At 43.2% G+C, this 14,634-nt stretch overlaps 2 protein-coding genes across 6 annotated transcripts in view; one reads left to right on the top strand and one right to left on the bottom strand.

The window, feature by feature from the left end:
• The window catches only part of vash1 (vasohibin 1), a 34,915-nt gene extending 32,985 nt beyond the window's left edge, over window positions 1-1,930 (bottom strand). Inside the window, exon 1 of the mRNA XM_073039477.1 lies at window positions 1,322-1,930. Within this exon, the coding sequence (XP_072895578.1) occupies window positions 1,322-1,591 (270 nt within the window). The 5' untranslated portion in view covers window positions 1,592-1,930. The remainder of the gene's footprint in view (window positions 1-1,321) is intronic.
• A 626-nt stretch (window positions 1,931-2,556) lies between these two features.
• Window positions 2,557-14,634, top strand: part of ttll5 (tubulin tyrosine ligase-like family, member 5) — a 449,168-nt gene continuing 437,090 nt past the window's right edge. For 4 of the 5 annotated variants that reach the window (XM_073039478.1, XM_073039482.1, XM_073039483.1 and 1 more), the window contains exon 1: window positions 2,557-2,680. The gene's annotated coding sequence lies outside the window, so the exon portion shown is untranslated. Of the gene's footprint in view, window positions 2,681-2,921; window positions 3,023-14,634 lie in introns of all 5 variants that reach the window. The other variant, XM_073039479.1, reaches the window with a different exon arrangement.

A 14,634-nucleotide genomic window follows, 5' to 3' on the forward strand; every position in this document is an offset into this window, starting at 1 on the left:
ACATCTTTCCTATAATGAGGGAACCAGAACCGAACACAATAGTCGAGTGTTTTACCCGAATTTTAGAAATTACAACCTATTCAAATTAGTTGGCAATCTACTGTCTCTATCAACCTCTACTTTAAATATACCCAAAGACTTGGCCTCCACAGCTGCCTGTGACAATAAATTCTACAGGTTCACCACCATCTAGCTAAATAGTTACCCCTTATTTGTTCTAAAAGCACATCCTTGTATTCTGATGCTGCACTGTCTGGTCCTGGACTCCCTCACTATAGAAACCATGCCTGAGAAAAGCAAAAGAGCGAGGTAAAATAGGACTCTCTCATTATTATACCAAAAGAAAAATTAGTCTCATTATTCAGAAAAGAATTGCAACTACACAAGCAGCTCTAAGAATCTGAAGTGCTCTTTTGACAGATTTATTGCAAATAGATACAGAGCAAATACCATTCTAAAACAACTTCATTAAGTTGCAGAATTAAACATTTCACCATTAACATTAAGTACCACAGAAAGCAACGTTAAGCGAGGAGTAAAATAAAAAGTTTACTCTTTTTTTTTAAAACATCGAGTGTGTCTACACGCGCGACCTTGCACGAGAACTCAGTCTTCACTGAACAACATTAACGAAAATAATCCAACATTCCATTTTGCTATAGAACTCAATCTTTAGTTTTGTAGGACTACTGTATCAGAACCCAGAAATTAAGAGGACACGAAAAGAGCGAGGTTCGGCCATTCTGCATACTATCGACCTTTAGTTCAGCGGGGGTGCGGTAACCGTCAAAAGTGATGCACTTTGCAAAATCAAGAAAACAGCAAAAACAGATTGAGACTTCTCCCGGTAGAAGCTACTTTCAGATCATCAAGGCAGTTGGAAACAGTTTACTGCATTGCTATACCACAAGAAATACAAAATGGATAAAACTCAATATAGAGAAAATACATTAGGCATCAAATAGGCTGCACTCCAGACTTACAACACAGGAGCGTTACGTTACGTTGCCTCTGATTTACTGCTTGTTATTTTAAGACATGCTTCATTGATACATTTTCGAACAGTAACGTGAACCAACCGAACTGCAAAGAATCAGATAATATTTAAAACCAACGAGAAAGCTTGGTTTCAGCCCCAAACAGCTTAAACCTGGTAAGAACTCTCACGTTTGGCATTCAAAACATCCATCCTACCGAAATAATGTGCGGTGTTTCATTGACTACGTAGATAACTCCACTGACCAAACCGATTTACAAATGGGCTGGCGGTTTAAGCTGTTTAGCAACGAATGTGATTGTAAAGGTGGGACGATGGAGTCACCTTGGGTAGGTAAGGCATGCCTCGAATTCTTTGCACCATCTTCTCTCCTTCGGGGTGGATCTTAGCGACGTGCTTCCACATCCTATCCCAGGTGGCCTCATTGACAGGGAGCCCCCCTCGGTTTATATAGAAAGGGACTCCGTCGTGGAATTCCTCGTCACCGTCTTCATCCTGATCCACTTCTCTCACTGAATGTCTTTCCACGCTGACAGGACCCACACTGGCTGACCTCCGCCTAACAAAGGAACCATCTCCGTTTCCCCCGGGCATGGTTACAAATTCAAGCCTAAGAAAAATACTGTCTAACCTTCACTTATTTAAATAATAGCCTTACAACAGAAGACTATCATGATTCAGTGCAACGGTACTAAATTGTATAAAATTAAGTAAACCAAAAAAGAAGTTGCCCAGAAAAGAGTTTTAAAAATACTGTCATTGAAATATTCCTTACAAAATAGCTTAAAACAATTTAAAGGTCACTCGACTAGACCAAGCAATTTTTATAAAATGCCACAGAAGCTAGTGGTTCAATTACAAATCTACGGGAGCGGGTGAGCGAAAGATGCAAAGCCCCTCCATGCCTAACACTACTGGCCCATTGTATCCACCCGGCAACCGCGCCCGGGCCCTGGCCCCGCCCACTCCTCTTCCCCTGCCCATTGGACTGGCGAAGGCAGGAGGCGGTGCCTCAGCGGCGCATGCGCAGTCGCTGGCGCCGCTGATCTCTGCGGATGACGCCAGTGCCTGCCCTCTGGCACGCCCTCCCTGTCCCATTTCACCCTGAATGAGGGTTACTCTCTCTGAGCCTGAGGTGCCGGGACCCCCCCCCCCCCCACTGCTGATTCTTAGGCATTTATTCAACAAACAACGGCGCACTCTCACTTGATGGGGGGGGGGGGAGATTTGCGGACTGTCAACATCCGCGATGCTCGAAGGTTTACACGTCTTCAACATGCATCATCAATTCCAATGCACGATGGGAAATGTATTCAGACTAAAGACTTTAGAGAATAAAGCGCGTCTCATTCCCAGTTTATAACACAATTTTAGAGCACACAATAAATGTTCAGCACGCCCAGGATTTTGACGTGCGCATACGCAGGTTTCACCTCGGCGCGTGCGTGTCAAAGTGCTTCACCGAGTCGCGGAGCTGCTTCAGCGCAGGCGCGGTGTGGAGTGGAGTGGAGCGGGGCGGGGCGGGGCGTCCCAGCCGCGGCGCAGGCGCGCTGCGATTGGCGGGCGGGCTGAGGCTGTTGCAGTTACCAAGGGAGACGGACGAAGCTCTGGAGGGGCGAGAGGTTCCCGATGGATCACCCTTTCAGATAGCGGTGGCGACAACAAGGAAGGTGGCCCGTGCAGGTAGGGGAGGATGGCAGCATACCCTCACTCTGCCTACTGTATTTGAAACTGCCTCTGAGCTCCTGCTGAAGTTTCGGCAGGTGGGGAGTGCCTTAGGCCTTGGTAGCGGGCGGGGGAGGGGGACACTGTAGAGGGTAAGGGGTGAGGGCGTATGTGTGTGAGACGACTCTCCGTTACCCACACCGTGCTCCGACTCCCCGTTACCCACACCGTGCTCCGACTCCATCCTGCTTCCACGCAGTGCCCAAGATCCGAGAGGACGGGGGATTCCGCCCGCTGCCACCAGAGTATTCCGCAATGAAGAATGCCCTGGCAAGGGACGTCAATTACAGCTTTAAATATGTAAGTAGGTCACATTAAACCATCACGCATATTATCTTTCCCCACGATAAACGGGGGCAAATTTAATCCGGAACGCCGAATGCAGGGCAATGTCCAGCTTGTCACCTGCCGTGACATTTCATTAAATTTTGTTTTGACAATTGTGTCTGCAAAACTGTTTGGGACGTTTACTGTATGAGGAAACGGAATAGTCAGTTAGTCTTTGGGACTTCGTAGCGACTGCAGAGGCTGAAATTTGGAGAAATAATCAGAATGCTGGAGGAAACTGCGGGCCAGGCAGCATCTGTAGAGGGGAAAGAGACGGTTCAACTTCTGGTTTGAGACCCTGCTTCAATGCTGGCATATGATGATGTAAGCCCAATCTGGTCAACCTCTCTTCATATGTCAACCACTTCATCCCAAGCTTCAGGTTTATTTATCAAGCTTACATTGAAACATACAGTGAAGTGTATAGATAGCGTTAACAGCCAACAGCATCCAATGCTGTGCTGGGGGAGCCTGAAAGTGTTGCCACCCATTCTGGTGTCAACATAGCATCCCCAGAATGCTTGGCAGAACAATACAGCAAAAGCAAAATGAGCCCTGTTCCTCTCTCCCACCTGTGCTTGTACGCATTCCAGCAGAGTTGGATTCGGAGCTTTGACTTCCCTAGCAGACTCACACAGAGTTACACCAGGAAGCAATCAAATGAACTCTCTCTGCCTTTCCTCCAAAGCAAGCTTAACCTTCCTTAAATATGAAGTTCAAAACTGTTTGCAGTACTTCTAATATAATTTCATCAGCACCCTCTAAGGTTGTTTCAAAACTTTCTACTTCCACACTTCTTGTAATAAAGACCAGCATTCCATTATCTTTCTTAACAACTCTGTGTTCACATCCAATCCTTGGCATTCCATACACAAAGAATTCCACACCTGTCTCAGCCTGTTATTATTCTATGCTACCCTACTTCATTGTTCACTTTTTTTTTGCCCCTTGTTCAGCCTCCTTCAATTTATAGCAACAAACAAGCTACTGGAGAAACTCAGCAGGTCGAACAGCAACTGTGGAGGAAACATGAGCAAAAGTTTCAAAGTTATTTTAGTTTCTTCCCTTCTGCCATTGGATTTCTGAATGGTTCATGAACACTACTTCACTATTTTGCTCTTTTTTATACTAATTTATTTTTATATATATTTTATTGTATCTTGTAACTTAGTCATTTAAAAAAATATATTGCACTGTACTACTGCCGCCAAATATATTTTATGGTTTATGTCATCGATAATAACCATGACTCTCAAAGGAGTCATCAACATTTTGGGTTAAAACCCTGAATCATGAATTACATCAACTGCCTCAACTTCTCCAATCCATTCACCTATTCTAATCTCACCCCCTCCCGTTGCACAGTCCTCCATTCACGTTGCACCTAGTCATCAAAATGACCAAACTCATGTTACCTGACATGACATTATTTCCAGAATTTCAGGTTTTCACTGTTCATGGTTCTGGTCTGCCTTTTTGCGTCAGTGTGGGTCGTCTGGTGGCTCTGTAAGGCTGCAAGGTTCCCCCATCATCTGTAGGCATGCTGAATGCCTTCTAATGTTGCTCCACCTTTTTTCTGTAGTGATGCTTTTTCCCTTGTTGAGCCGTGGATGGTTTGACAGTTGGCTAAAGAGCACAGCTTCTGTAACAAAAATTATTTTAAAATTCGGACTGTGTTCTTTCCTGATTTGGCAATAGGCATTCACTTTTCTATTTGCAAATAAAGGAGATACTGTTTAAAAGAAAAAAAGGAAAAACATATAAAGCTTCAGGAGTTGGGATCAAACGAAGCACACGAGGAGTATAAAGAAGCCAGAAAAGAACTAATGAAGGGAATTAGGAAAGCCAGGAGGGGCCATGAAAAGTCCTGGCAAGAAGGATTAAGGTGAATCCCAAGGCATTCTACACATGCATCAAGAGCAAGAGGATAACGAGGGAGAGGGTGGGACCATTCAAGGATAAAGAGGGGAACATTTGCTTGGATGCAGAGAATGTGAATGAGGTACTTAATGAATACTTTGCTTCAGTATTTATCAAGGAAAAGGATATGCAGAACCAGGAGATCAGTGCTGACTGTATAAATACATTAGGGCATTTAGAGGTCAAGGAGGAGGAAGTGTTGGGCTTCCTAGTGAGTACTAAGGTGGATAAGTCCCTAGAGCCTCATTGGATTTACCCCATGTTATTGAAGGAGGCAAGAGATGAGATTGCTGGGCCCTTGGCCATTATGTCCTCTCTAGCCACAGATGAGGTCCTAGAGGACTGGGGAGTGGCTAATGTTATACCTCTATTGAAGAAGGGAAAAATCTGGGAATGAAAGACTGGTGAGTCTCACATCAATTGTAGCGAAATTGCTGGTGAAGTGTCTTAGGGATGTTATATATGAACATTTGGGAACCCATATCGTAATGAGGGAGAGCCAGCATGGCTTTGTGTATGTCAAGTCATGCATTAGCAACTTGATTGAGTTTTTTGACAAGGTGATGAGGGTAGGACAGTAAATTGTTGTGTACATGGATTACAGTAAGGCATTTGACAAAGTTCCTCATGGGAGGCTAATCCAGAAGATTAGGATGCATGGGGTCTGGAGCAAATTGTCTGCTTGGATTCAGAACTGGCTTGCACATAGGAGACAGGGTGGTGGTTGAAGGGACTGAAAGTCTGTAATTAGTGGAGTTCCATAGGGATCTGTGCTGGGACCTTTTCTATTTGTGATGTATATAAATGACCTGGATGAAAATGGTGAATACATTTGTGAATGATACCAAGATTGGTGGAGTTGTGGATAGTGTAGAAAACTGACAAGGAATACAGCATGGTATAGATCAGTTGCAGATATGGGCTGAGAAATGTCAGATGGAGTTTAACCCAGATAAATGTGAGGTGTTGCATCTCGATAGGGCAAATGCAAGGACCCGTGACTGTGTTGCCTTCGCCAGTTTCAATCTGCTAATTAAATTTGCTGATGATAGTACATTGGCCTCATCTCAAATAATAATGAGGCAGCCTACAGAGAAGAAGTCATCACCCTGGCAAAGTGGTATCAAGAAAACAATGTCGGAAAAACAAAGGTACTGGTTGTGCACTACAGGAGGAGTGGAGACAGGCTCACCCTATTGACATCAATGGATCTGGAATTGGGAGGTTGAACAGCTTTAAGTTCCTTGGCATAGACATCACTGAGTGATGCATATGTATATGATGCGATATGTATGTGGTCTGTACATACTGGTTGTGTGCTGAAAAGAACACAACAGTGCCTCTTTCACCTCAAACTGTTGAAGAGGTTTGGTATGAGTCCCCAAATCCTAAGGACTTACTACAGGGGTACAATTGAGAGCATCTTGACTGGCTGCATCACTGCCTGGTATGGGAACTGTACCTCCCTCAATCGCATGACTCTGCAGAGAGTGGTGTGGACAGCCCAGCACATCTGTAGATGCCAGCTTCCCATGATTTAGGACATTTACAGAGACAGGTGCATAAGAAGGGCCTGAAGCATCATTGGGGACCCACGTCACCCCAACCACAACTGTTACAGCTGCTACCATCCAGGAAATGGTACCTCAGCTTAAAAGCTAGGACCAGCAGGCTCCAGGACAGCTTCTTGCACTAGATAATCAGACTGATTAATTTAATAGTAGTTCTATGACAATTGTATTTCTAGGCTATATTGACAGTTGTACCTACTATTTTTTGAACATTACTATAAATTGCACATTTAGACGGAGATGTAATGTAAAGATTTTTATTCCTCATGGATGTAAGAAATAAAGTCAGTTCAGTCATTCAATTCGCAGACAGTACACTATTAAGGACAAGATCCTTAATAGTGCAGCTGAGCAGAAAACTTGGGATCCAAGTTCATTGCTCCTTTAAAGTGGCTACACAAGTTGATAAGATGCCTATAAGGCTTATGGAATGCTTGCTTCTATTAGTGAGGCATTGAGCTCAAAAGTCAAAATGTTATGTTGCAATTTTATAAAATTCTGGTTAGGTCACAGCTCAAGTATTGTGTACAATTCTGGTTGCCTCACTATAGGAAGGATGAGAGGGTGCAGAAAAGGTTTATCAGGACGCTGACTGGTTTAGGGGGCATGTGCTGTTGCGAGCAGCTGAATAAACTTATGTTGTTTTCTCTAGAGCACCAGAGGCTGAGGGGAGATCTGATGGATGTTTACAAGATTATGAGAGGCATAGATGGAGTGGACAGAGAGTATCTTTTCCCCAGGTTTGAAATGTCTGGTACCTGAAGGGGTAGGTTCAAAGGGGATGTGAGGGTTTTTTTACTTAGAGTCACTGGTGCCTAGAACGCGCTGCCTGGTATGACCATAGGATATAGGAGCAGAATTCGGCCATTTGGCCCATCGAGTCTGCTCCACCATTTCATCATGGCTAATCCAATTTTGCTCTCAGCCCCAATTTTCTACCTTTCCCCCCATATACCTTCATGTCCTGACCAATGAACCTCAGCCTTAAATATACATAAAGGCTTGGCCTCCACAGCTGCCTGTGGAATTCCACTGATTCACCACTCTCTGGCTAAAGAAATTCCTCTTCATCTCTGTTCTAAAAGAACGACCCTCTATTTTGAGCCTGTCCTCTGGTGTTAGACTCACCCACCAGAGGAAACGTCCTCTCCATATCCACTCTATCAAGGCCTTTCACCATTCGACAGGTTTCAATGAGGTCACCCCTCATTCTTCTGAGTTCCAGTGAATACAAGCTCAGTGCTATCATGCGCTCTTCATATGACAAGGTGTTCAATCCTGGAATCATTTTCATGACCCTGCTAACATTGCATTTGCCTTCCTCACCACACACTCAACCTGTAAGTCAACTTTTAGGGAATTCCACGCAAGGTTTCCCAAATCCCTTTGGTAGTACGGTGGTAGAGGCAAATATATTAGAGGCTTTTAAGAGATGCATGGATGTAAAGAAGATGGAGGGATTAGTAACTTTCTTTTTAGCTGATTTGGCAAAACACTGGGTCAAATGGCCTATTCCTGTGCTGTGCTGTACTGTTCTATGTTCTAAGTATTAAACCACAAGAAAGCAGTTTAGAGTTATATAAAACAAGGAATGCAGAAAAGAAAACAAATGGTTAATAAAGCTGCAGTACAGAGAAAATAAGATGATACCATAAACACAAGAAATTCTGCAGATGCTGGAAATGCAGAATATTATACAAAAGGTGCTGGAAGAACTCAGTAGTTCAGGCAGCATCTATGAAAATTAATAATCAGTCAGCGTTTTGAGTTGAGACCCTTCATCAGGACTGGAAAGGAAGGTGGAAGATGCCAGAATAAAAAGGTGAGTTTTGGGTAAGGAGGACTAGCTAGAATGTAATAGATGAAACCAGGTAGCTGGGAAAGATAAAAGGCTGGAGAAGAAGGAATCTGATAAAGAGAGGAGAGTGAACCACGGGTGAAAGGGAAGAAGGGGGAGGGCACTAGGGGGAGGTGATAGGTAGCTTAAGAGAAGAGGTAAGAGGCCAAAGTGGGGAATAGAAGAGGGAAGTGGGGGTGGTGGTGAAGAAAGAAGATACTGGGGGAGAAATTGTTTATGCCTCATGTTGAAGGCTATAAAACATGAGATGTTGCTCCACCTTGAATATGGTCTTATCATTTTAGAAGAAGAGGCTATGGGCCACTATGTCAAAACAGGAATGGTGATAGGAATTAATATGGTTTGCCATTTTAAAATGGTGTTTTTAGTGATGGAGCAGAGGTGCTTAATACTTCTACTAAATGAGCTGATCTACACTCATTGCAACCATTTTTCTCTCTTTCTCCTTTGACTTATTCTTGCCCTCTCGACATACTTGTCCCTATTTTCTCCAACTCTATCACTAACACTATACTAAGAGAGGGTTTTCCTCTCTCCTCCCTCCTCTCTCTCCCCTGCACAAAGGAATTGCCATTTTTATTCTCTTCAGAACCCCTTACACAAGTACTTTCTCTTGAAATGCCCTTGCATTTGGTACATGCACCTGCACAATGACCTCACCTTTCCCGGACAAACATGTTTTTTAACCATTATCCACTATTATGGCTGTAGACTTGTACTCCCTTAACTTTATCAAAACATTGCTTATCTTGTACTTTCTCAAAACAATCCCATTCCAAGCTAACACCATTTTGCCTACAGACATCCATTTTATTTTAGCATATTATTAAGGACAAATCACATTTAACTCTTTTCTTACAGCTTATTACTGATGATCTTGAAGCTGTGCACGACATGTCCTAGACAGCAAAACCCGTGTAGCCTGTGTAGATCATTGGGTGGTTCTCTCAAGAATCTCACTGATGATTTCAAAGTTCCCAATGAGATGAGGCATGGGCCTGATCAGAGTCTGATAGCTTTGTTAAAGACTGATCCAGAATGACTAATCTGATTGAACTGTTTTTTTAAGAAAGGCAATAAATTGTATTAGAACATAGAAAACCTTCAGCCCACAAAGCTGTGCTGAACATGTCCTTACCTTAGAACTACATTGCCTCCTATTTTTCTAAGCTCCATGTACCTATCCAGGAGCCTCTTAAAAGACCCTATCATTTCTGTCTCCACGACCGCCACAGGTAACCCATTTCACGCACTCACCACGCTCTGCGTAAAAATAACTTAACTCTGACATCTTCTTTGTACCTACTTCCAAGCACCTTAAAACTATGCCCCCTTGTGGTAGCCATTTTAACGCTGGGAAAAAGCCTCTGACTATCCACATGATCAATGCCTCTCATTATCTTGTATACCTCTATCAGGTCACCTCTCACCCTCTGTCACTCCAAGGAGAAGAGGCTGAGTTCACTCAACCTATTCTTATAAGGCTTGCTCCCCAATCCAAGCAACATCCTTGTAAATCTCCTCTGCATCCTTTCTGTGGTTTCCACGTCCTTTCTGTAGTGAGGCAACCAGAATTGAGCACAGTACTCCAAGTGGGGTCTGACCAGGGTCCTATATAGCTGCATAGCAGTTTTGAGGGTCCTATGGACTTGGACCCCAAGATCCCTCTGATCCTCCACACTGCCAAGAGTCTTGCCATTAATGCTATATTCTGCCATCATATTTGAATTACCAAAATGAACCACCTCACACTTGCCTGGGTTGTGTTCCATTTGCCACTTCTCAGGCCAGTATTGCATCCTATCACTGTCCTGCTGTGACCTCTGACAGCCCTCTACACTATCCACAACACCCCCAACCTTTGTGTCATCAGCAAATTTACTAACACATCCCTCCACTTCCTCATCCAGGTCATTTATAAAAATCACAAAGAGTAGGGGTCCCAGAATAGATCCCTGAGGCACACCATTGGTCACTGACCTCCATGCAGAATATGACCCATCTACAACCACTCTGCCCTCTGTGAACAAACCAGTTCTGGATCCACAAAGCAATGTCCCCTTGGATCCCATTCCTCCTTACTTTCTCAATAAGCCTTACATGGGGTATTTTATCAAATGCCTTGCTGAAATCCATATACACTACATCTATGGCTCTACCTTCATCAATGTGTTTAGTCACATCCTCAAAAACTTTAATCAGGTTCGTAAGGCATGACCTGCCTTTGACAAAGCCATACGGACTATTCCTAATCATATTATGCCTATCCAAATGTTCATAAATCCTACCTCTTAGGATCTTCTCCATCAACTTACCAACACTGAAGTAAGACTCACTGGCCTATAATTTCCTGGGCTATCTCTGCTCCCCTTTCTTGAATAAGGGAACAACATCAGCAACCCTCCAATCCTCTGGAACCTTTCCTGTCCTCATTGATGATGCAAAGATCATCTCCGGAGGCTCAGCAATCTCCTCCCTCGCCTCCCACAGTAGCCTGGGTACATTCCGTCTGGTCCTGGTGACTTATCCAACTTGATGCTTTCCAAAAGCTCCAGCACATCCGCTTCCTTAATATCTACATGCTGAAGCTGTTCAGTCCACTGCCAGTCATCACTACAATCGCCAAGATCCTTTTTGGTAGTGAATACTGAGGCAAAGTATTCACTAATTACCTCTGCTATCTCCTCTGGTTCCATACACACTTTTCCACAGTCACACTTGATTGGTCCTATTCTCTCACGTCTTATCCTCTTGCTCTTCACATACTTGTAGAATGCCTTGGGGTTTTCTTTAATCCTGTCGGCCAAAGCCTTCTCATGGCCCCTTCTGGCTCTCCTAATTTCATTCTTAAGCTCCTTCCTGCTAGCCTTATAATCTTCTAGATTTCTATCATTACCTAGTTTTTTGAACCTTTCATAAGCTCTTTTCTTCTTGACTAGATTTACAACAGCCTTTGTACACCACAGTTCCTGTACTCTACCATAACTTCCCTGTCTCATTGGAACATACCTATGCAGAACTTCACCCAAATATACTCTGAACATTTGCTACACTTCTTCCATACATTTCCCTGAGAACATCTGTTTCCAATTTATGCTTCCAAGTTCCTGCCTGATAGCCTCATAGTTCCCCTTACTCCAATTAAATGTTGACCTAACTTGTCTGTTCCTATCCCTCTCCAATGCTAGAATTGTGATCACTATCTCCAAAATGCTCTTCCTCTGAGAGACCTGACACCTAACCAGGTTCATTTCCCGATACCAGATCAAGTACAGCCTCTCCTCTTGTAGGCTTATAGGCTTATCTACATATTTTGTCAAGAAACCTTCCTGAACACATCTTTTAAAAAAAACTCCACCTCATCTAAACCCCTCACTCTGGGGAGATGCCAATCAATAGTTGGAAAATTAAAATCTCCCACCACAACAACCCTGTTATTATTACACCTTCCCAGAATCTGTCTCCCTATCTGTTCCTTGATGGCCCTGTTACTATTGGGTGGTCTATAAAAAACATCCAGTAGAGTTATTGACCTCTTCCTATTCCTAACTTCCACCACAGAGACTCCGTAGACAACCCCTCCATGACTTCCTCCTTTTCTGCAGGTGTGACACTATCCCTGATCAACAGTGCCACATCTCCACCTCTTTTGCTTCTCTCCCCATCCTTTCAGAAACATCTAAAGCCTGGCACTTGAAGCCATTCCTGTCCCTGCACAATCCAAGTCTCTGTAATGGCCACAACATCATAGCTCCATATGCTGATCCACACTCTAAGCTCATCCGCTTTATTCATAGTACTCCTTGCATTAAAATAAACACATCAAGTAACTCTGAAAAGGCCTTCTCGATTTCTTCCCTGGTTTCCAAGGTCCAAGGATGCAGTCAGTCAGGCCCTGAGGATCTATCCTTTGTAATGAGCCATAGGTTTACCAGTAACTCCTCCTTAGTATCTCAAATGTGGTCAAAAACACCATCACTCACTTCCCTCTTTTCTTTGGCATCCATCGTTTTCTCCACAAGAAAAACTGAAGAGAAATATTCATTGAAATTCTTGCCCGTCATCTGTAACTCCACATATGGACGGCTATACTGATCTTCAAGAGGACCTATTCTTTCCCAAGCTACACTTTTAATATACTGTAGAATCTCTTTGGATTTTCTTTAACCCTGACTCCTAGATCCATCTCATCCCCTTGTTTTGCTCCCTTTATTTCCCTCTAAAGCATACTCCTGCACTTATTGCTTCAATGGATTTGGCTGATCACAAATACATAAATGCAATGTATGCTTCCCTTTTTCTCCTGACCCAAGCCACGATGTCTCTTGTCAGCCAGGGTTCCCTAAACTTGCCAGTTGTACTCTTCACCTTAGAGGAAAATGCTGTCCTGGACTCTTGATATCACACCTTTAAAAGTTTCCCACTTGCCAGTTGCCTCTTTGCTACCAAACAATATCACCGGTTTGACCACTGTAAGATCCTGCCAATGCTTCCCAGATTAGCCTTGCTGTAGTTTAGGAGCTTATTCTGATACTGAAGAATCTTATCATGTTGATTGTTTTCTTTGGACAATTGTAGTCACCTGTGACCTCTTTATTTTCAAAATGGACTAATTAGTTTTGCATTGCTATGTTAAATAGGCTCTCCAAATACAAGAAGTTTTTACTGCATGTTCCATTTAAATCTAATTTGTTGTATCAATAAGTTTTCACAAGTGCCTAGGCTTTCAAATGTAGAAGTCATTTTGGATATTGGAAGCCTGTACTAATGGGTAAACAATGTGTTTTGCAGGATAAAATTTGGTGTTTACCTGTAATATTTCATTAAAGATGCAGCTGTGACCTTGCTGCAACTGCAGCAGACTGGTTTGTATTGAAGTCGTCCTGGGGCACTGCACATTTGTGTAATGATCCAGTACTGAATAGTGTGTAACAGGTTGGCTTTGGTCTTAACAGTCTCATCCTTAGGCCCCATAATGGCCAGCTTCCAGATGATGAAGTGTTTAACCATCAATTACCCTTGCTTTAGAATTTCTGATTGCAATCCTTCCATGCATCTTATTTCTGTTTTTTAATGAAGTGTCCAGTTTAATCAGCTACAAGAGTTTGTATTTCATTTGTAATCATGGTGGCAGGTAAACTTAGCATTGAACTACCCAAGGTGTGTTGAAACACCATCCAATTCAAAGTGAGATTAAAAACAAATCAGCAACAGCTGAAAGGTAAAGATGATACACGGCAGATTTTTTACACCGTATCCTTCGTGCAGATGTTCTTACACTTGGTGTGCAGTTTAGAGGGAACCACAATATGAGATCCACACATCAGCGTTCTTTGACATACTGACAGTGGTCTCATCTCGCTGAGAACTTTGGAAACATAAGGTTACCATGAGCTGGTCATCCTTGCATGGTGATTTCATAGACTTTTGAAACTTGGGTCATTCCTTGTTTCTCGGAGTTTGTTACTGGCAACTGGTCCAACAATGTGGTGTGGAACACCTCTGCTGGGTCACAGTGTTAGGACTTTTCTTCAGTTGGCAGTAGTGTAAGACTGGACAAGCTATCAATGTTGTTGTGTCGTCTGGTACCCTTGAACTCTATGTCATAAGAATGGGCTCCGAGGATGGTGCCTAACATTGTAACTGGGTAGCAGTCATCACTGGAATTCCCTTTCTAGGATTGAAAATGGACACAAGAGGCTGGTAATCTGTCACTAGTGTAAAATCTTGGTAGTGCTAGTGGTGGTACTACTTTATTCCCCATGCTCGAATAAGGGCTTCTCGGTCAACCTGAGCCTAGTTGCATTTGGCACTCGTCAGTGACAAAATGGCTCCAATGCCACAAGGGGATGCATCGCATGCCAGTCTGATGGGCAGGGATGAGTCATAATGAGTTAGCAGTTTATCAGATTTTATTAGTTTCTTTGTTTCCTTGAATTCCCACATCTTTAACTATTCCTACTTTGCTTCTGTCTGTAACAGTGCATTCAATAGATGCAGCACTGTAGCAATGTTTAGGAGAAACTGGGTGGTAGTAGTTTACAAGGCCCAAGAATGCCCCGAGTTGTGACTGATTTTTTGGTTTGGGTGCCTGTAGCACAGCTTCAGTCTTCTCTTGTGTCTTATGTAAGCTATGCTTGTCAATGACGTGTCCACAATATGAGATTTCATTCTTGAAAAACTCACTCCTCTCTCTTTGTACACAGACCATACTCACTCAGTCCTTTAAGCAGTTT

The sequence above is a fragment of the Hemitrygon akajei genome, chromosome 3 (assembly GCF_048418815.1).
Source record: "Hemitrygon akajei chromosome 3, sHemAka1.3, whole genome shotgun sequence".
NCBI lineage: Eukaryota > Metazoa > Chordata > Chondrichthyes > Myliobatiformes > Dasyatidae > Hemitrygon > Hemitrygon akajei.